The sequence below is a fragment of the Olea europaea genome, chromosome 15, assembly GCF_002742605.1.
Source record: "Olea europaea var. sylvestris chromosome 15, O_europaea_v1, whole genome shotgun sequence".
Lineage (NCBI taxonomy): Eukaryota > Viridiplantae > Streptophyta > Magnoliopsida > Lamiales > Oleaceae > Olea > Olea europaea.
Genome location: NC_036251.1, coordinates 9,387,896 through 9,411,560, shown reverse-complemented (window position 1 = coordinate 9,411,560; position 23,665 = coordinate 9,387,896). Strand labels below are relative to the sequence as shown.

Genomic DNA, 23,665 nt, shown 5'->3' with positions numbered 1-23,665 from the left:
CACTAAAAAAACTCGTCACATAATGACCATGGCATTCCTTTTAGTGAAAAGTAAATAGTCATCATGAGCCACCTCCTATTTTGTGCTTCGCTTTCTTGTTTTGTATTGCTTTCATTCTATTTTGGTTGCATGTCCAAGAACTTACACATCATGATTCATCACTATCATGGTCGGCACAAGGGCACTACGTCTACATCTCTCATGCTTGGAAGAGTGATAAGACATATGTTCAACACACATTCGATCAGCTTGTACATTTACCACTCACTATACATAAATGTAAAGTACACGATGGAATCATTCCCGAGAAGATAGCTTCATTAGTCACCACCAAACCTTGTCCTGAGTATTATATAATCCTCTTGCTAAACACGCCACAATATCATTGGTATGCTTACTTTTCTTCTTGATTATGGTTTTGTGCGGGATGAAATTTCTAAAGTTCCACAGAAGCATCGTAACAATCAACTTATGAACGTCCTTTTGTATTCCTTCTGGAAGCTCATAGCAGCATGAAATAAAAAGACATAGTTTACCTAAAACTAGGTGATGATATGCATTAGTAATTTTAGAATCAGAGAATGTTTCTTTCCCTTGTCTTTTTAGTTTCAACTTGTACGCATATGTATGATGATCAATGGAGGAAGCTTATGAATTCCTTGCCTTCTGTAATAAATCTTCAAATAGTGCAATTTTCCCTCCTCTTTTATCATAGATATTATGCGTCTCAACTCCTAAATTTGTTCTATGTTTATCCTGTCTTCAGAAAGGTTTTTTATAAACAAAGTTGTGTCGTTTACAAAATAAATTTAACTTGTTCTTAATATCAGTTGGGCTATTTTGGGAACGCTGAAAAGATTCCCCATATTCAGTTCACAATTCAAGGAAAAGGACAAGCCAAGATTGATGAATTGGCACAAGACAATTCCACAAGCAAATCAAGTTGAATCCCAATCTGTCTCCATTGAAGGTTTTTACATAAGGATATGATTTCTCAACTTTAGAAATCTTATTATTGTTGTTTTTAGAGTATAATTTTCTCATTCGAACAATCTGAAGATACTTAGACTTGTAGATTTACCAGAATAAAATTGAAAAAAAAAAATAACTGGATGACAAACTTTTATGTTGATTTGGGTGTGACAGCTCACACGACAAAGCAAGAAGGTGAACTATAACTTTTAAAACCTTCGTTTGGACATGATTGTATTTTTATCGATAATGTGAAAGCCTAACCCATTACACATACGTTTAATTCATTACAAAATATCTATCAAGGTTAACTTGATTTAAATAATGTTATAGTAGTACAAAAGCTTAAAAAGAATTTGTTATTTGTAAGCCAACTTGTTGATGATAACTCATGCAACTTTGAATTTGAACCTTTTTGTTTTGTTATTAAGGACTACAGACAACAAATCATGGACAGGGTTTGTAGATAGAGAAAGCTATATTCTCTTGAGGTAGGACAACTCGAAGCCCGAGTTGCAGTCAAATCTCAAGGAACCCCTTCGAAAATATGGTTTGCTCGTTTAGGACATCCAAATTTCATTTTCTTAAAGCCAGAAAATAAGAAAGCTATAAATGTTTCAAAATGGTTGACAAAAAATATTATATGTACTAGTTGTTAACTTGGAAATCGTTGTAAACTTTCATTCAATAAACCACATACTATTTCAACTTTTTCTCTTGAAAATATATATAGTGGCTTATGGGGCCTGCCCAACATCGTCTTCTAAAAAATTCCAGTATTATGTGATTTTTATTGATGACTTTACTCGTTATACATGGTTATTTCCTTTAAAGAACAAATCTGATTTTTATTCTTGTTTGCTTATATTTCAAGTTTTTATTGAGAATCATTTTGACGGGAAAAATCAAAACCTTCCAAAGTGACAGTAACATAGCGGAGATTATAGGGAAGATGAACAATTACATAATGAGAAAACTCTCATGAAAATATTTTTTGAATTCAAGAACTGCCGCCTCAAAGAGCTTACAACACCTTAAATAGAAAAAAAAATAGCAAAATTCGGAAAATAGAATAAAAAAGATATTTTTCCAAAAATAGAAAAATATGAGATAAGTACTAAAATGGAAAATCCTTATCTTTAGGATTATCCTCCAACAAACGGAATACAAATCCGAATTTTATGAAAAGAGGTATTGCAAAAACAAAAATTACCATAAATAACAAAAAGGCCTAAACGAGTGCCTAAACGATAGATTTTGCCCAAAATTGGCCTTGCATCAGGGCCAAAGGCACTGTGTTTTATTCATTGGCTCGATTCAATCGAATTAGACTAGCAATTCGTCAAAAACGAACAAATCCGAAGTTATCATGAAATCAAAAGCCATTATTTTGCCTTGCAACGGTCCCATTTCATCATAAACTTTAATCCCTTATGCACTTCATCAGACAGAGTTGGCAAATTCACTTCAGATGAACTCACACATCATTTGACTCAATGTGGAATTTCAGCAACAAATCTCTTATGCTTTCCATATTTAACAACCGTAGTATGTATAAATTTTCTTGTAATCCCTTGTGCTCTTAGGATATAGTCCTTTATATAAAGGATATCGTTGTCTTGATCCATAGTCATTGCATATATATATTTCGCCGCGTAGGTTTTTTTAAGAAAATCATTTTCCTTATTCTTTTAAAAATATTTTGATGCTCACATAAGATACATCAAAAAACTATGTTCCCTAAATTTGATGAATGGTTTTCACAAAATTCACACAGTTTTTCATCTCCAAATTCAACAAATTCACCTCACCATAACTTCCATCACATTTCCGTCAATGACGATCCTTATAATGTAGACTCTTTTCTTAATTAAACTGAAAATATACCTACTCAATGTTGTCAAATTAATGGCTAGTACAATTGAAAGAAACAAAAATAGAATGGAGACGAAGCAAGGTATACCGTAGCAAATCTCTTTAAGACAAATTTCGTCCCTTGCACTAGTTCCAATAGGATAATTGAATATTTGTCTTCCAAGATACAACGTTTCTTTCAAAGTAGATACTGTACTATACAAACCTTGTTCATCAAACGAAAGTATTGATAATATTATAGATTTTTAAGTGACTTTTTGAATGGTTGATTTTTTTAACGTTCATCACACCTTTTCAAATTTATGGTGTAGACTATACCCTATCAAAAGGTTATAACTTTTCAGCATGTACATTTAGACAATCCCCCACACAAATGAAATAAGCCAACAAGATCCAAGGAAGATGAAGAAGAGTATTACTGAAGAATAATGCATCAAGATAGGTACTTTTCATTTCTAATCTTCCTTAGTAAGAATCTATCGGACTCACTTGGCTAATTAGTAAACAAAACATTTTGAACTGTTGGCCATTATTGTAAGCCTAGACAATAGATCAAACATATTATTTTTCATATCGTACTTGTTCTCTATTGTGTTCATTCTTTTGGCCTTGAATTCTATTGGGTTTTTCAAGTATTTTAGAGAATTCGCCTAAGTAAAAACCCTCATTTGAACAGGCCAAATTTGCACTGGCATAGGTGATGTTCTATGAAGAGCGTCTTACAATACTCGTATTGTTTACAAGATATACTCATCATTAAAAGAATATCTTATCATAATCGATCCTTGACAGGCAACATTTATTTACATTATATAAATGAAAAGGAGTTAAAACTCTGAAGTGCTTCTTATCTAGTCATTCATAACTAGTTTTTGTTGTTGAACGTAGTCCCTAAGATCTCCAGTCGTAAGGTTAAATTTTTATTAAATTGACTCATTATATGGGCTTTATACCCGTTTTCCTATATGCGCACTATATATATCTTTAGATACCCCTTTTATAAATGGATCTGCTAAATTATCCTTCTACTTAACAAAATCAATCAATATTGTTGCATTTGAGAGTAACTGTCGTATGGTATCATGTCAGTGACGAATATGTCTCAACTTACTCTTGTACACAAAATTTTCTGCTCTAGGTCTATATAGTTGCTTGATTATGTCGATGGATACATATAGCCGCATAGGTTTTGGCCGTATTGAAATATCTTCTAAGAAATTTCTTAACCATTAAGCCTCCTCTCCTACTTTGTATAAAGCATTAAACTTGGACTTCATAGTGGACTAAGCTATACAAGTTTGTTTAGAAGATCTCCAAGAAATTGCACCACTTCCAAGAGTAAATACGTAGCCACTAGTAGATTTAGATTCATTCGTATCTAATGTCTTGGCATCACTACATCCTTCAACTACTCAAGGATATTTTTTCATAATGTAATGAATACTCTCAAGTACATTTTAAGTTTCTCAACTCTCTAAGTACTCCAATATTCGTTATTGGGATTAATTGTATATTGACTTAGCCTGCTTATTGAGTAGGCTATATATGGCCTTATATAATTCATTATAAGTACATTAGGCTTCCAATTATCTGGAATACTCTAACTGGTCTTTTTTCCTTTGTTTTTTTACGATTTTCAGTATTCTTGTGAAAAACTACATGAGAAGGAAATGGATTATTTGACTCATTAATACCATTGATCTAATTATAACTTGAATTGATTTGGTATAAGAAAAATGGAACTAGAGATCCTTTTATAGATTTTCAAGTGACTTTTCGAATGATTGCATCTTTTAACATAAATCACACCTTTTCATATTTATGGTGTACATTTTATTTTACCCTATCAAAATTTCATGCTTCATAAAAGGGTCATGTTTCATCATACACATTTTTAAAATAGTCACACTCATTCAAAACAACATGACTCTTTGTATGCACAATTTGCTATTTAAGAGTTGCACCCATTGGAGACTTATTCCAATTCATTATAAATAGTAACCATTTATTCCAACACTCGACCTATTAACTCGTCCTCAATCAATGATACGAATGATATTGTTTGAAACTCAACTACTAACTCCTTGTAGTGTCTCAATTCATCTCCTCCAATCACACCAGCATCCCCATGCAATTCTCCATCCTCATTACCTAACTCATGCCCTTCACCTACAAATGCTGTTTCACATCCTTCCATTCCTCATCAATGGTCAATCAGTGACAAACATCCTCCTTCCTACTTTAGAGACTCTCTTCATGATCAACTGTTGAAAATTAGAATGCCATCAACAATATTGCAAAGAAACACAGAATCAAAGTCAGTGTAAATACAATTCCAACACTAATTGTCGAATCCAATATTGACAAGTCACATAGGGGGCTTGAAGTTGACAGTTTGATAACCCAATTCCTTCAGAATAGTTAAAAAAATTGGTATATAAATTATATTCTGATAACTGTATTTTTACACACTTATTTGATATCTAAATATGTTATTTATTGATTAAATGAATAAAATTCTATCCACAATTACGTAATATTTGCTTTTATAAGCTAAAAATCACCCAAGGAAATATAACAAAGCAAAAGAGAGTGAAAAGGGACGAAAAGCACACAAAAATGTGTAGTTGGGGACCAATGTGTACAAGTGCTGAAAGTTGGGGACATCAGGGTGCAATTTTTGGAGGACGTGATTGAAAGAAAAATCAAAATTTGTGGACTAAAATGTACAAGATAAAAGTTGAAGGACCAATCATTCAATTCTTTGGTGACCAAATTGAAGGAGGGAAAAAGAAGGGTAATGCGTGCACGTACGTCTGCAACTAAGGCACATGCCTTTGCTCCAATTTTGAGCAACTAAAAGCCACCAAAAGACTAAGGCACACCTCATTTTGTACTAGGTGCGCGTCTCAGTTTGAAATGAAGGACTTGTGTGTACATTTTAATTTCTTCAGGGCTTCCTCTTGCAATTTGACTAGGACAATTTTTACACTTTTTAACATCATTTTCACCCTTTGGAACCATTCTTCTTCGTCTTGGAAAAAAATCCTAACCTCCTTCTCTTTCTCTTTCTCTTTCACTTTCCTTTTCATTTTTTCTTTCTTTTTCTTTTCTTCGGTAATTTTTGGGGCACAATTTAGAGCACAAGGAGATTCAATTAAGGACTTGACAAAGCTTTGGGAAAATCAGGAGCAAGCGCAAAAAAGGGTTTTATCTACATGTTATATTTTCTCAATTATTTTGTCAAACTTGCAATCTATTGTACAAAATATTCTCCCTTTTATCATTTGTATAAAATTGGCTAAGTTATTAGTGTTGGGATTTATTGTTGTAGTTTAATCTAGCCTTGATTAATTTTAATATCTACCCTTTAATATTGATTTGCTTATTTTTATGTGTTTCTTCTATTGTATTTTATGCATTTTTATTTATGTGGCGAATGAATGATTATATTTAGTGAATTGTACATCGTTCGATAGAAGATTGTGCATTTTAGACCAAACAGTAGAACTAAACTCTAGATTTGTGTAGGGAATAGAGATGTACCCCTAGCCCTATGTGACTTAATGAGCTATTTTCACAAATATTTAATGCAATTGTTTGGTTTTAATCAACATAAAGATATAGTAGGTTAAATAAATCAATTAGGGTTAATTTTACTCGAGAGAGGTAATTAACTAAACTTGAAAAATCGAGTCTAACATTGTAAATGAGTAACTTTTTAATTGACTTGTGGAGAAATTAATTAGGCGACGGTTAAATGAAACCATAAATTTCAACCGCGTTTGCTTCCAAAATTCTCAAGATTTTTATATTTTCTTATTTTATAGATTTTTAGTTATTTTCCAAAATCATAATCTTTATTGTGTGTGTTTCTTTTTATTGTTATAATTAAATTAATTAGAGTTGTGTAATCGAAAGTATACATTCCTCAAGTAACCGACAACCAGGACTCAAAAGGTCCACTTTATTACTTGAACGCGACCTGTGCACTTGTGGTGTAGTATTTTAGCGAATATATTCCGTTAACTAAACACATGTGCGTGGAAATACAAAATAATCACAACTTACTACTGCAAAATATCATATAGAATTTCAATTTTCTAAAACCAACAATATACACGCATGAAAAGGCACACAAAATGTGACTCACTGAAACGTAAAATTTGTAAAAATTAGAATCAGGTGAAATAAAGTAAGGTACGCGATCGCGAATCTTGTTAAGACATATTTTGTTCTTTGCACTGGTGCTAATATAATCAAATTGACATTTATATTTGAAGATACAATGCTTTCTAGCAACTTTTTAAGTTTCCCAAACAAGCACTCAATTTGCAGTCAGACTCATAGTTTGGACCAATTCTTTATAATGAATACTTTTTCATTAATCCAATTCTCTTAATCCATGAGATTTTTGTTTTTCCATTTTCATATTTTATTAAGAACTAGAATATTTGTATAGAAATTAAAATTTTAACAAATCCTTGATTTAATTTAAAGATTTATTACAGAAGGGAAGGAACTTATTGGGTTCCTCCATTGATCATTATGATCATCATACATATGCTTACAACAAGAGACTAGTGTTGCTACAATTCTAAAATTACTACTGCATATTATCACCCAGTTTTGGATGAACGTTGCAGTTTTATTCATGTTGCTAGCTAAGCTTCGGGAATATAATACGACGGCAGTAAAGTTGATCATTACGAGTATAATGACGCATCAATGGAACTTATAGATTCTTCATCCTGCATGGAGCAATATAAAGGAAGTGTTAGGGAAGAAAAACGAAGCTAAAATCTTATTCATTTTAGTGTTATCATCTAACACTATGTACCAAATATGCACATAGAATTTGAATTTTATTTTGAGAAATAGAGCGTATGGTAGGATGGTTTTGTAGTAGTAAGCTATTTTCTCCTCGTGCACTTCATTTTTTCTAAGGAGTGGCAAAATATACAAGTTGAGTGCACGTTAAAGGTGTCTTATGATTCGCCCATGCTCAGAGATATGTATATGCTCGTGCTCATATGCCGACCATCATAGTGATGCATGTTTTTGTTATTCAACATGCATTAGGGAAAGTAGAAGGATTGATGGTACTTAGCCAAATTAAGCATGGAAGAAAATGCCTTAAAATAGAAACCAATCCATGATGACTGATGATTATATGATGGATTTTAAAGTGTTCGTGGTGTTTTGATGGGGTGGGTTGGGGTGGTATATGTTGTATACCTCCCCTGTTACAGGCAGCCCGAGAGTTTCTGCAGTAGGGATAGGGCACTTGGCCACTCTCAATGTATGTGACATCTTCCACAAGAATTTCATAATGCCTCTTCACCTCTTCTGGGGTTTTCTCTCCAACAGCCCTTGCAACTTTGGCCCAACGGTCAGGTGTGTTAGCATCATAAACAGCAAGAGCTTTCTCAAACTCCTTGTTCTCCTGGGCAGTCCAAGTGCCTGAGGCATAGGAAGATATCGAGCTAGAAGCCATTAATTTCTTGGACTGATTAAGTCTAGGAAGTTATAGAACAAAGGATGGAACACTACTATTGAATGTCTACTCCAGAAAAAGGGATGAAAAATGGAAGAACATATAAATGCGGGAACAAATAATTCTAGGATGGATTATTTGTCTTCGACTGAAGAGAGAAGACACTCAAGTGAAGAGTGATGAGAAACGAAAGAGCTGATACGTGTAGAGGAGGTGGCAACTGCCTGAGCTTTTATAAGCTCTGAGAATTCATGGGGTGGGGTCATGCCAGTTGGCCGATGAACTTGCAAAAATTGAAGAATTTTAGTGATCTGTCTCATCAGGAACCACAACTGAACAGGACAAAAGAAAAATATTACAATTTTGAAGAATCTCTATCTTTATGAAAAGGTTGTTCATGCTTGCCCCCCCCCCCCCCCCCCCCTCCTCTCTTTTTTTTTTTTTGTTGACACTAACCATGCCATACGATCGCATGGTTATAGAAAAATGACCGTTTGGTCAGTTTTTGACTCATTTTCATTCAAAAATGGTGGCTTTCATCCTAGCACTTTCTCTTACAGTTTAGTGTCAAAATCATATGATTGTTAGGCATACCTATAAGTGACATTTTTTACTGCTTTTTCTTGAGTGCGCGTGTGTATACCAGTAAGATGACAAGTTTATTCTATGATCAATAGCACAAAATCAATCATATTTTAAGTTGTGAATTTCTCTGTTTAGAATGTAAACTCAGCTTATCTATAGTTGTTCACATGGTTTTTTTATTTGGATTGCTTAATCCTTTCTTAATTAATTAAAAACAGTGACTTAGTTCTTTCAAGTACATGCGTTCCACTGGAAAGAAAAATTCTCTTAAATAGGGCAATGCTATAATACTATAGACTGCAATCACAAGTCAATGACGCTTGTATAATTGCAACATGTAAAGGTCATTAAGAAGAAGACCTTATCAAGATGGAACGGGGATGGCCTGCAAGCACGGGCCATGGCAACGAAATATGTGGCAAACTGGGCTTAGCCCGGCTTGCCTTAATCCCCGGACTGTGTCTCCTCAAACACTGCCAGGTCGAGCCATTCAACAACCATAAGTCCCTAATATCAAGACTATACCTTCCTAGTGTAAAAAACATCTATTCTATTCCTATCAAGAATTGTATCTGCCCTATCAAACTCCGTTTAAATTGCTGTCTTCAACACAATCGATCATGAATTTCCTACTAAAACAATTATGAAGATTTGGTCATGGGCAACTGAAATGCAATTGCAGAATCTTATTTTTTTTACAATTTAAATTTGGGGCTGGGATTTGGTATGAAATTACATTTGTATAGTTTGGTTGATTCATTCTTTCCTACATTTGATGCTTGGCATATAATCTTCTACAGAGATCATGGAATTAAATTCTTTATTTGTGATTTTTTAAGGCTGAGCCGATGACTTATCTTAGATTAATGCCATTTGGCACTAATTTAGGTGTCAACACTTCATAGTTTCAATTAAATGAGTTATTTGACTTTGTATTTAAATAAATCTATCATATTTAATACCATGTAATTATCACCTTGCATTATTCCTTCTTTTATGGACTAATTAATGACTTCATCCAAAATTATATATAAAAATATTTGGCCTACCTTCTAACAAAAAATTGGAACTTATTTTTTTGGGGCCCTCATAAGCTCGAGGCCACCCATTTCTATGATATAGAGGTGTTGGGCTGCATGGAGTCTAATCATACTAAAAACATATTCCCTCGACTACACATCGTCATAGTTTGAGTTAAGGTGCATTTCGGGTTTATCAGTATATTAAGTATTTTATTAATGTGTATGTTTGTCCTAATATGTTTACACTTGTACAAGGAGAGGGCACATTGTATATAGAGCCTTCTCACTGTCCTTCCCTAGAAGTAGGACCTTTGAGGCAAAATGACATGGTTAAGTTAGTTCGAGATTTAAGGGAGTTTATTTCTTTTTTTTTTCTGTGATAAAGACTGAGATGAGTACAATACTGAGTGAAATAACTCTAGGATTGAGAATGAACTACTATAATATTTTATTTTCTTATTTTGTTTTACTTAACATTGATCCTGTAATCAGGATTAAGGCTTAGTCCCTCCAAGAAAGGACTATTTGAATGTTCAAAAGAGAACATGATATTATTGTAGCAAGTGGAATAGAGTAGTCCCAACCTATATATGGTCCTAATCTAATGTCGGTTGAAAATCTTGCAAGATAACTAGAAGATCTGTAAATTTCCTAGTCAAAATATTACAAACAATTAGGAAAAGATATATTTTAACTCAAAACATTGCTACCAGACCTTGCTACATGTTTATCAAGTTTTACATAATGTCACATGTCATTCTATTATTTGTCAATTAAAAACACAATAAAATTTTTCATCAAATCTTTTCCCTACACATCATTCTATGTAATCCATTATATACCATTTTTATGTGTAAGTAGCATAATCTCTGCAATTAATAACTAATAGAGATAAAAATTCTTGCAGTACTCTTTTTCCATGCCTGATACCTAGAATGATGACGGATCATGAACCCTTTCCAATTCTCATCTTCTGTTCTCAGTTCTTCTTGAATTTTTCTAAAAGAAGATACTAGATGTGAGTGATATCCAACATCATACAAGTTGTGCTTATTTGCATCTATTAATCTTTCCTAGAATTCCAAAACTACTTCCTAAAATGATAATTTTCATCAAGTAGCCTCCTCAATGAATAACTAAGATCAAACACTGTAATGGTCTGTTTGTTATGTTCGTTAGTTTGATTTGACATGACAGAAGAAAAGAAAGTAAAGATCTTTCATAGTATCCTTCAGTATTGCGTACGAAAGTTACCTTGAGAAAAAGACTTATATTTGAACTCAAAACGTTGTTAATACTACTTAGGTATGAAGATTCTTGCAGTAAAAGTTGTTACTCCTTTCAAGCTTGATTCATAGAAAATAGTATATATCGAAATAGATTGTGAGTCTTGAATGTTGAGAATCTGGGCCTATTTTAAATTTCTCAAAGTGAACCTTCGCGCCACGTAGTCAACTAAAACTACTTCCCAAGATATAATTGGCTCATTGAGAAGTCTTCATTACAAGGGTATAACATATAATAAGCATAGCAATGACCTATTCTAGAGGTTAAATCTTGGCGCCGTGTAGTCAAACTACAGCATACCAATCATATTTTGAGGAAATGGCTTGTCATTGAGATCAAAATGTTGCCATTATGGGCTAGAGACGAAGATTCTTGCAGTTAAAGTTGCTAATCTTTTTTGTGCTTGTTGCATAAAAAATCTGATGAAATGGAAAGGGATTGTGGACCCTTTTATACAAGTTGTGAAATGATAGAATCTGCATATATGTAGGGTGGTCCTTCTCATGAGTTGGGTCCAAGCTTAGAGCTTCTTTGAATAATCTAATGACAGCAATATTTGTATGATATTCATAACTAAATACTATCATGTCATGATTATTTCAAACGTAATTAGGTGTGTAAAATGACTTGGCATGTCTCCTGACGGAGAACCCCAAGATGACCCATGCATGGCCAGGGATTTGAGCTGGCCAGTTTAAGCCCGGTTTTCCCTCTTTTTTTGTGACTTATCTCGAACCTCTGGCAGGATTGTGCATTGTCCTACTAACGTGGCTTGTGATTATTGTGCATTGAACAATAGTATTGCTCTATCTGAGGAGTTTTTTTTCCTCTAGTTGAAAATATATTCTAATGAAGTATTTAAGGTAGTCCAGAACTTAAAAGAGGATTGATCTTGTATTGATCATAATATCTATTTATAATTCTAGTGCCCTATATACTTGTAATTAATTTTCTCATTTTTGTTCTCATGAGATATAGTTTGGAGAAAAGTAGCTAAAAGCCACTTTTAAGCACAAGTGTTGCTTTCTAATGTTTATATAAATCAAGAATAATCATATGATTATGACACTAAACTGTGAGAAAACAAATGAACTTTATTGATAAAAATGCAAAAAGAAAAAACTTTTTTCATGAAGATGAAGATTCTTCAACGTTGTACTATTGTTCCTTATCCTGATTTAGTTGCTTAACAAGACAAATCAATAAAATTCTTCACTTTTTGCAACTTTATAGGCCAACTGGCATGATCCCACCACCATACCACCCTCGGTTCTTGGAGCTTATAAAGATCAAGCAGTTGATACCTCATCTGAACAAATCAACTCTTGGTCAGTTTCTCATCAGTCTTGAATTCAGTCTTCTCTCTTGAGTCTAAGACAAATAATCCCTCTTAGAATTACTTGTTCCTCATACATTCTTCCATTTCCTCACATTTTTTCATAGTAATATTCTATTGTTTAATTCTCTTAGTGTATAACTTTCCTTATCACTTAATTTGTCACTAAAATCTTCATCTCGCGAGAAATTAATGGCATGTAGCTCGATATCATCATGTGGAACTTGGACCACTCAGGAGAGTTGAATCCACATCAAACTGCCATGGATGACCCAATAGGATATGCAAGCATCCATGTCTATGACATCACACATAATTTCATCCTTATAATGTTCACCAATGGACAGGTAATTTGCAAGTTTCAGTAACTTGAACCGAAGGAAATTTCTTTACCCAACCAAGTGAATAAGGTTTAGGATGGTTCTCAATTGGTAGTTTCAACAAATTCACCAACATTTTCGACACAAAATTCTCACAACTTCCGTTGTCCACGATCACTTCACACTTTATTCTTGATAGAATAAAGTGAACGAAAGATGCAATGACGCTGTCCCTCTTTCTTAGGCGACAAAAGGATTCATTATAGTACCAAATTGAGCCTTTCTACTCTTTTCTCCACTGCAAACTCTACTCCCACATATTCATCTTCCACTTCAGTATCTTTTTCTTCATCCACTGCCTTCGATTCCACCAAATTGACCCGCTTCCTCTCAGGACAGTTATTGGAGTGATGCCCAAGCTTTTGACATCTATAGCAAATTTCTCCTGTGGACTTAGCATATTGAGTTACATTTTGAGGTGCACCTTGAGTCTGACCTCTATTCCCAAATCGAGTATTGTTGTCAACATTACTCCTGTTAGGATTGACTGGGGCTTACTGTAGGGCCTTTCCTTTGTCTAAAGGGAGGGGATGCTAATTTTTCGACAGGTAAGGGCCTCCTATATGAAACCATCCTCTTATCAGATTTCATCATCTTTGCTTTCATTGCCATGTTAATAGCTTTATGTAATGTTCAAATGCTCTGCATCCCAATTCTATCTTGAATGGCCACTTTAAAACCGTCGATATACCTGGCTATCCTTTGATTTTCAGATTCTGACAGGTTATTCCGCTCCGCTAATTCCATAAATCCATTGGTGTAGTCTGACACTGTACCATTACCCTGTGTGCATCCCAGATACATACGATATAAAATCTGTTCATAATATGCAGGTAAAAATTGATCCATCAAAAACTGCTTCATCTTTCCCCAAGTTTGAATCCGACTCTTTTCCTGTTTCATTCGAGCATTTTGTAATTGATCCCACCATACTGCTGTTGCAAATTTCAAAAAAAATGCCACCATCTTAACCATCTTGTCCTTTGAGACATCCATAATTTCAAAGAAACTCTGAACCTCTACCAACCAATTCAAGAAGTCCTCGATCTTCATATTTCCAAACAATGGAGGAATGTCTACTTTAATTCGATAATCATCAAAGTATCTCGATTTTGATGATTAATATGATGCAGTGGTACTTCGAACTCCTCTTCCAACTCTGATTCATTATCTTCTACTACATGTCTCATATTATTTTCTCTCCGAACTACAAGCTTAGCCATCCGTTCACTATTGATTACCTGTTGTTCATTCTAGCCATTATTTTCAGCACCTCGTAGAAGCAATTGACAAATTTCTTCTATCTGAATAGTAAGATTTTCAATCCGTTCGTCAAGCCATCGATTTATTACATCTAAATTTGCCCTAGTAACTGATACGTCACCCATGTTTATGAATCAAAGATATAGAGACGGGAATGCCAACTCTGATACCACTTGATGTAGCGAGAAAAAAGAATTCAAGTGAAAACTTTAAGAATACGAAATTTGGAATCTACCAAATTAAGAAAAAAAATATCTTCACGAATTTTATTGAAGAATAATAATAAAAAAAGAACTAACCATTTATTTATAAGGGTTTACAAGGAAACATAGTTTAAAACAACTAAAAGTAATGAAAACAAAGTTTAAACAAACTAGAATTGCAAACAAAAAAAAACAAAAAGAAAAACAAAAAACAAACAAAAACAAATTGACAAAAATTGTGCCAAAACTTTAAAAATCAATTAAACGAACTCGAATGGCCGAAATTCGTTGTATTGTTCCTCTCGTCGTTTTCTTTCCAAAATGGTTTTATAGACTCAATCCGGAGTTAGGATGTTCCATTTCTACTAGTAATTTTTTCCCCAATATGGCCAATACGTCCTACATCATGCTCATACTAGAAAATACACAAAAACAAACTAATGGTAGGAGTTTTAATGTACCGTTAAAAATAATTTCGCTAAGTACCCAATAATTTGATTAATTATAATTTAGCCTAAAATTCAAATAAATTTTGTTTAAAAAGATATATGTAAGACAATGACCCACCTGCACTCGAACACGTGCTTGTGCTTAGAACCAAACCTAATAGGATATAAATCTTTCCCCTTCCAAAAACTATTGATACCCTCTAAGGCCTAAAACTCTGATGCTAAACTTCCTCTGTATAAATCACACAAAAGTTTTATGGTTTTCTATGTGGGATAAGTGGCTGACAATTTCCAATTAAATCAAATTCTCCACTTTAAAAAAAGCTTCAAGTGGGTAAATTTGAAATCAAATATTTCTTTCAATTTTAAATGATTTTTGATAAATAAATATATCATGTTAATCACCTCGCAAAGTAAAACAGGAATATGCTTGGTTTCCTTAAAATTAGAGTATGGTTCCCGCTGAAATTGAAGTTCAAAGTTAACCATTTCACTAGAAAGAGTAATTATTTTTGACAATTATTACATACCTGAATTGACTTATAATCGACAGCTCCATGGGTATATATACCATTTACACCATTGAAATACACAGACAAGAAATTAATACATTTCATTTACTACAAATTACTTGTCATTTTCTTAAAAATTATTATGGTATGAGCCTAAACTCTCAATTTCTTCATTTCACCAATGCTCTAGTTTTATTTCTGTCAAACTATCCTCCACAAATTTTATTCTATGAAATCTCAAATATTGCCATTGATTCGAGACCTTGGGTTGGAACACCACATCAATGACTCAAAAAACCAGCCGATGAAGTTGTTGATTTTGCTGGAAAGAACAAAAAATTCAGAAAAGGAGCAATAGATCATCGATATGATCTTCTAATGTCCTGGCTTCTCTGTAATATGAATGAAGAGGTATTGAGCATGTTCTATGGTGCGGATGCATAATTTTTAGTTTGGAGTTTGATCCGTTAAAAGTTGTTGTCCAACACTGAAGATAGTGAAGCTCAACCAAAAAATAACATTTACGGTTTGTCCAACGGAAATCTCTTGCTTCGTGAATATCTCCGGAGGTTCAAAGAAATCTATGACAAACTTTCTGCCATAGGAAACCCACTCTCGGATATAGACAAAGTTTTTCAAGTTCCAAAAGCCCTTGGAAATAAATACATGGAATTCCAAATTGCTGTTTTGTCAAAACTACAATATGCTTCATTTACTCAATTTGTTATGTTATTGTAAGATTTTGAGCAGGCTTACATCACTGAAAAAGAGCAAGAAATTGATCATAACCATGCTTTCTTCAGCGAAAGAGGAAGAGGAAGAAACTCTGGAGAAAGAAGAAATTATAGAGGGGATGAGGCTGGAATTCCCTAAACTCGAAATTATCCCCAAAACAGTAATAGCATTTATAATCAACCCTCCAATTTTCCTCCAGAACTAAGGTAGAACAACAACAACAATTGGAACCAGCAGTCAATCAAACCAAATTCATTTTGCCTCAAATGCTATTATCGGTGCGACTAACTTAGGAAGAAGAGAACAATCAGCAGACAAGGACATCAATGAATTTAAACGATGACAATGAGTAATGACTCAAACTTTTATGTTGATTCGGGTATGACAACTCACATGACAAAGCAAGAAGGTAAAGTAAAACTTTTAAAACCTTAGTTTGGACATGACTGTATTTTTGCCAGTAATGGCAAGCCTAACCCATTACATATACGTTTAATTCATTACTTAGTACCTCCCAAAGTAAACTTGTTTTAGATAATGCTATAGTAGTACAAAAGCTTAAAAAGAATTTGTTATTTGTGAGCCAACTTATCGATGATAACTTCTGCAACTTTGAATTTAAACTTGTTTTTTTTTGTTACAAAGACTTCTTAATGAGCCAACATGAGTCTTGTTTCTAAGAAATATCTTAACCATTAAGCCTCTTCTCCTACTTTGTATAAAGCAATAAATTTGGACTCCACTGTGGATTGAGCTATACAAGTTTGTTTAGAAGATCTCCAAGAAATCACCCCACCTCCAAGATTATATATGTAACCACTAGTAGACTTAAATTCATTCGTATCTTATATCCTAGCATCACTGTATCCTCCAACTACTCAAGCATATTTTTTATGATGTAACAAATACTCTCGAGTACGTTTTAAGTATCCCAATACTCTCTAAGTAAAGTACTCCAACATTCGTTACTGAGATTACTTGCATATCATTTTAGCTTGCTTATCGAGTAGGCTATATTTGGCCTTGTATAACTCATTAAGTACATTAGGCTTCCAATTATCTGGGAATACTCTAATTCTTTTTTATGATTTTCAGCATTCTTGTAAAGAACTACACGAGAAGGAAAAGAATTATTAGACTCATTAGTACCATTGATCTTGAACCTCTCAATCACTTTATGTACATAATGTGTTGAAGATTAGTTTATCACAGCAGGTATTCAAGAAATTTTTGTTCCCAAAATCAAATTTGCTTTTCCTATATCTTTCGAATCAAAGTTAGTGGTTAGCATTATCTTTTTCTTGTTAATGACTTCAATATTAGTCCCTAGTATGAACATGTCATCGGTATATAGACTCACCAAAACGCATGCTTTTCCGAATTTTTTCAACAAATTTATCATACTCATCTATGATGAATCCATTTCTAATAATCATGATATTGTTAAACTTTTCATGCCACTGTTTAGAAGTTTGTTTCAATCTGTATAAGGATTTAACAAGTCTGTGAACTTTGTGTTTTTCGCCTTCTACTTTGAAACTTCCTAGTTGTTCCATATAAACTTCCTCGTGTAATTCACTATTTTAAAATGTAGTCTTAACATTCATATGATGTATCTGCATGTTATATAAAGCTGCTAAAGCAATTAAAACCCTGATAGAAGTTATCCTATTATAGGTAAATAAGTGTTAAAAAGTCCAAATTTGCCTTCGTGCCATGGATCACATCAAATATCCTGAAAATCAAGGCCTTTTCAAAAATCATATGAAAAGTGTTTTATAAGTAAAATACTGTGAAAAGTTAATTGTCAATTTTTAATTAAAAATTGACGTATAATGTCACTTTATCTATTTGAAAGATTAAATGAACTCTCTTTCTATTGCATTATATATGGAAGCAATTCAGTAAATGACAAAAAAAAAAAAAAAAAAACCGATAAACATTCAAGAAAATGAGAAACGCCCATCAAAACCTTAGAATAGGTAAAGGGGGTGGTTGATTTTATTTTTATTTTTATTTTAAATGCAGTCTCTTTGTGATTATACTTCACTTCATTTTAAAAATACAACTCTCTATAAGTTGGAAATAGTAGAAATTCAATAAAGTGGAAAAAAAAAGGACGAAAATTAAAAAAAAAATAAAATAACAAACACTCAAAAAAGTGATCGAATTTCAAAAATGATAGAAATTCAAAAAAGCCAAAAAAGTGAGAAATGCAATCAAAACCTTATAATGGATCCAATGGCAATTGATTTTCTTCTACATATTGTCTCTTTGTGATTGTTCTCACATATATTAATTAAATATGGAATGTTCGTGCGAAACCTGGAAGTGTATAGGATCGTTGACAAGTAATATATAATGAGTAATGTGTATCGTCCCACGAGAACTGAAATTCAATTGAGCGTACTATTATTTAATTAGATTCAAAGTAGGCAAAACAAAAGTGATTGTAGTTTGTGATTATTCTAAATTAATCGATTAAAGCTTGTTAAATTTGAATTTAGTATGCGTATAGAATGATTGTATTGGATTACGAATCCACCTACTAATATCTATTCCAATTTTCAATTACATAGTGAGTTTCGTTCTTGCATTCTTGACAATCGATATTATAATTAATTTTCTTTTCCAACACCAATTAAATCTATTCTAGTCATAACCCGAATCTATTTCGAGTCCGAATTTGAATGAATAGAACGCATTCACTTATTAATTATCTGAAAGATTGCACACGTGATAAATATTATTCCTAAAATTTATTACATGTGTATTAATCAAGCAGTGTTTTAAATCTATCGTGAGCCTCCTAGCACTACAGTAAGCAACAATATATTCAAATTGATGATTAAACAACCAAATAATAGAATTTAGCATACAAGATTAATCAAGAATTGTAAAAGTTTAACTAATATACTTATCTTGCCTTAAAAATAAATAGAAAGGTTTCATCATCATTCAATACATGAAAAGTATTATACTAACATAATGTTGGAATAAAACAACTAAAGGATAAAAGAAAATCACCAAAAATTGAAGGAACGCAATTAATTTTCCTATTAGTGTGCCTTCCATTCGATTGAGCCGCCGTCCTCCAATATGTGTCTGTGCAATTCTACTTCTGTCTCTGTTTGAAAAAATAATGGGAAATGCTTGAGGTACGGGGTAGGGGTTTACAAAACAACTGTTGTTGTCTCTGTATATGAAATCAATCCCCAGCCACAATGTCTGACTCCCCAAAAGGAACTCCAATGTTATTTCTCTGCTGCAACCACCCAATTGTGTGTGTATACCTCCCCCTCTCCGCCTTTGTATCCGTGTATTTACATTTTAGGCTGCAAGTCACATGTATATCTATATACAAACTCTCCAGCAAGCAGCTCTTTTTCCAACAAAACTCCAATTGTTGTTTTATTTTATTTTTTATTTTTTGTTTTTTAACTTTCATTCCAAATACATGTCCAAACTTGAGATTAGGGCTTGACAAAACTCTCGAACTGAACCCGACTGTTCTTCTCAAGTTAAATACTCAAACGAGTATTTGAATCGAGAATCGACGGGTACAGTTCAGTTCTCGGCACTAGACCAAGAACCGAATCTTCCTATTTTTTATATTGAATAAATCTAATTATTTAAATTTTTTATAAACAAATTAACTAATTAGGTGATTGATTGATTGAGTTAGCAATTAGTACTGGAAGGCACATTCTTGATCCATTTAGGAATTCTTTAACTCCTAAAATAGTTGAGGCTTTGATTTGTACACAAAACTGACTAATGGAAGAATATAGACTTTTGAGAGTTTCCCAAGATAGAGTTTGCATTGAAGAGACAAAGTTTTATAAGAGCATTGAGACAAGTAATAATATATATGTTTTATTTTTCTTATTAAATCTTATTAGTTGAACAATTTTAGTTTATTTATGTTTGTTGATTGTGCTTTTTCAATTTTTTCTGTAGAGTTTCTTCGTATAGCAAGTCAAACAATTGATGATTAAATCAAATAGTTGGTAAGTATTAGTAATACTTAAAAATATATCTCTATGAATTCTAATTCGAGAATTTTATTTTTATTTTTTATGTAGACTTGAAGGCTTGAATGCTAAAGCAAATGAATTATTGATATGAATCGCCAATATTTTAGTATTAATATCTAATTTTTGGTATTCATATATGTTGGTAAATTAATCTTATTGGACAACTTGTTATTTATATGTTTTTGAATTGGACTTCGTTAATTTGGAAAAGCTATGATTGAATATGTTATTAGATGTATTTATGTAGTGTTGTTGTAAATATTAAAAAATGTAATTATGATACGGAACCGAACCCAAACGGTTCCATAATTATATTTGAACCCGACAGTTCCACTTACTAAATACCTAAAATTTTCGATTCGGTTCGGTTCGGTTCTAAAGAGAATCAAACCGAATTGGACCATGTCAGCTCTACTTGAGGCCCATTTAATGTATATTTTTTTTCAAGCCCTCAATTCTTTTAAAATCATTCAATTTAGTCCTTGATGTCATCCATGTGCAACCAATGTCCTTCTCAAATTCAAACTTGTGTAATTTGATCCGAAATTATAGATTTTATTCGATTTTGTCTTTATTCCTTTCCAATTGTTTCAAACGAGTCAATCACTAAAAACAAAAAGAAAATCAACCCAAGTTAAATAGAAATTAATATGTTGACAGCATAAAAATTTAGTAATATGGTCTAAATAAGTGCATGAATTATACTTATCATGGAATATAACCTCATTTTAGGAATATAATGCGCTATAAGTTGGAAGTGACAAACTACTCAAAAAACTGAGAAATACTAATCAAAATCTTAGAATATATTCAAGGAATAGTTATTTTCTTCTACATATTATCGCTATGTGATTATACTTCACTTGAATTAACCAAATATAGAATATAACTTAATTTTAGAAACACAACAACTTATAAGTTGGAAGTGATAGAAATTCAAAAAAGCGACTTGAAATTAAAAGAAGTGACAAATTTACATTAGTGTAAATAATTCAAAATCATCATACTGTCTGCATATGAAACGTATGAACCGTTATGTATAATCATTTATGAGATCATATAAATAGTGATTTGAAAGTAATAAAAATATCATGTAAAGTTAAAACAAATACAAAGAATACACGCAGCCTTCTACTTCTAGTAGTGCACTAGTATTGATTTTAGCTATCGAGATTAGAAGTTAAAGTACAAGGAAGACATTGAGGCACAATTCAAATTTTCGTTCATGTTCCAACTAACAAGAATTTGACAAGAAAAAAAAACATGGCAAGAAATTTGAGAAAACCTACAAATTCCAAAAACAAAACATTAACCTAAAAAGAGAAGGCAAATATTGCATTCACAAGTGAGGTATTTATGACACACCCCGCACCATGTAACACCACTGGATTCGAACGTGGCATGTGCCGATGATAGATACCAACTAAAAGTTGGACCCATCATCAAGGCTACTACAAGTACAAAATATCACTTTTTATACATCATTTTTCTAACAGAATTTCAGCATTATCTCCCCTGTAAATAGGACTAACCAACTGGTGATCAATTTCACACAAATTCCAAACTATAACACAACACAATAAAAATAAGTCGAAACCTCAATTTTTACCAAGAAATAACATGAAATATACATGTAGATACAAAATACATAGTGAGCCCCCTAACCATTTACAAGTGATGTAAAATCACATCTGGACATGAACATGCGTCTCAAAATACTAACTACATGCTCTATGAAGTGAGTCATACTAATAGCCTCTGTTGTGTGACTTTGACTCCAAAATCAAAGCATACATTAGAGTTCATATGTTTGCATTGTACATACATACATTCTGATGTTTAGTATATCATGCATAACTATAGGTGAGTCATGCCTTATAATGGCAAAACTCGAAGGCTCCAAGATATGTTGCCCCAGTCTCACATTGCTCCTGATAGAGATGAATCAGTTCATCAGCCTCCTAAACAACGGGGACAGGGAAATATGATTGGAACTGATTCTATGGCTGTCGAAAGAATTGTTATTGTTGTTGCATCTGCTATGCGTAATGCTGATAGAGATTTTAGTATTGAGAGGGCTACAAAATTAGGGGCTAAAGTTTTCACTGGCATAGCCGATCCTGCAGTTGCGCAGGCATGGATGACCAAGATAGAGAGAGTATTTGATGTTATGGGTTGCTCAGCTGATCAAAACTTGTGTCTTGCCACTTTCTTATTAGATGAGGGTGCATATGATTGGTGGCAGTCAATACGAAGCACATATCTAGACCCTTCCATCATCAATTGGACAGATTTTCGTCGTATCTTTTACGATGCCTATTACCCTCGGTCCTATAAAGATGCAAAGCAGGAGGAATTTTTGAAACTAGTACAAGGCCATATGACTACTTCAGAATATCAGGTGAAATTTATAAAACTTTCAAAGTATGCCCAAGTTTTGGTAAGCAACAAAATTGATAAATGTAGACGATTTGAAAATGGGTTAAGCGAAGAAATCTGGTTAGTAGTAACAGCTGCAAACTGGAATGAATTTGGAAAATTGGTGGAATCAGCCTTGAGAGTAGAAAATAGCATTTATGATGGGCCAAATGGTAGAGAACAAACAATAGTTAGAGTAAACAGTGGTCAGATAATGGCAAGTACTTCTAGCTATAGACTACTACGGAGGGACAATAGAGGATTTCGACCTGGTGTATCCAGTTTAGGTCAATTCAAATCTTGATTTCGAGGAAGTCAGGGTTAGAGATTCAATCCCAGTCCTGTACAGCAGCATTGGTCAGTCGTACTTATACTCAAGGTTCTTCCCAGAGATCATTTACTCCGAGACAGGTAGAGAATTTTACTAGTGCCAGATTTCCTTCTTGCCAATTATGTGGAAGATCTCATCCTGGAGAGTGTTTAAAGTTCAAGGGAGTTTGTTACACTTTGAGTGATTAAAAGAAAAGTCAAACCAAAAAAAAAAAGGTAAAAGAAAATAGTAGGTGGTAGATATATATATATAAAACACACACACACACACACAAAATACACACTCAAAAGAAAACGATACAAAGAAGAAGAAGAGAGAAAAAGAGAAAGGAAAAAGAAGAAAAAATATATAGAAAAATTTCGCCAACGTGTTAGAAATTAAGTGGTCTATGCTATTAGGCTTGAGTTCATCAATTTTGAAAGATAAGTAAAAAGTTACTTATTGTCAAGTTATATTTAATTTTATAGTTGTTAGATTGTTAGATTAAATTAAATTTTATTGAAGGGGTTAAGTATAATGAACTATGAAATTGAATAAAATGAAAGAAAAATTAGTTCTCGTAATTAAAGAGACTTTAGAAATCGTCTAAACGTGAAATAATTAAGTTTGAGTATCGCCTCTTTAATTATTGAAATTACTTAAAATAGTTAATTATTAATTTAAAAATTATATCATATTTCAAGTGGCAATATGGATATAAATAGCTTACCAACCGAGTTGATTTTGGCGTATATAGTTCTGTGAGTGGAAAATATAAATATTT

General features: G+C 32.9%; 1 protein-coding gene across 1 annotated transcript; it reads right to left on the bottom strand.

Moving 5' to 3' along the window:
* Positions 1–7,553: 7,553 nt before the first annotated feature.
* LOC111411195 (protein RADIALIS-like 4) lies at positions 7,554–8,344 on the bottom strand. The gene is made up of 2 exons (XM_023041749.1): positions 7,997–8,344; positions 7,554–7,598 (listed from the first exon to the last, which is right to left on the bottom strand). Exons 1-2 carry the CDS (start codon positions 8,342–8,344, stop codon positions 7,554–7,556), a joined length of 393 nt encoding a protein of 130 aa, XP_022897517.1.
* Positions 8,345–23,665: the final 15,321 nt, after the last annotated feature.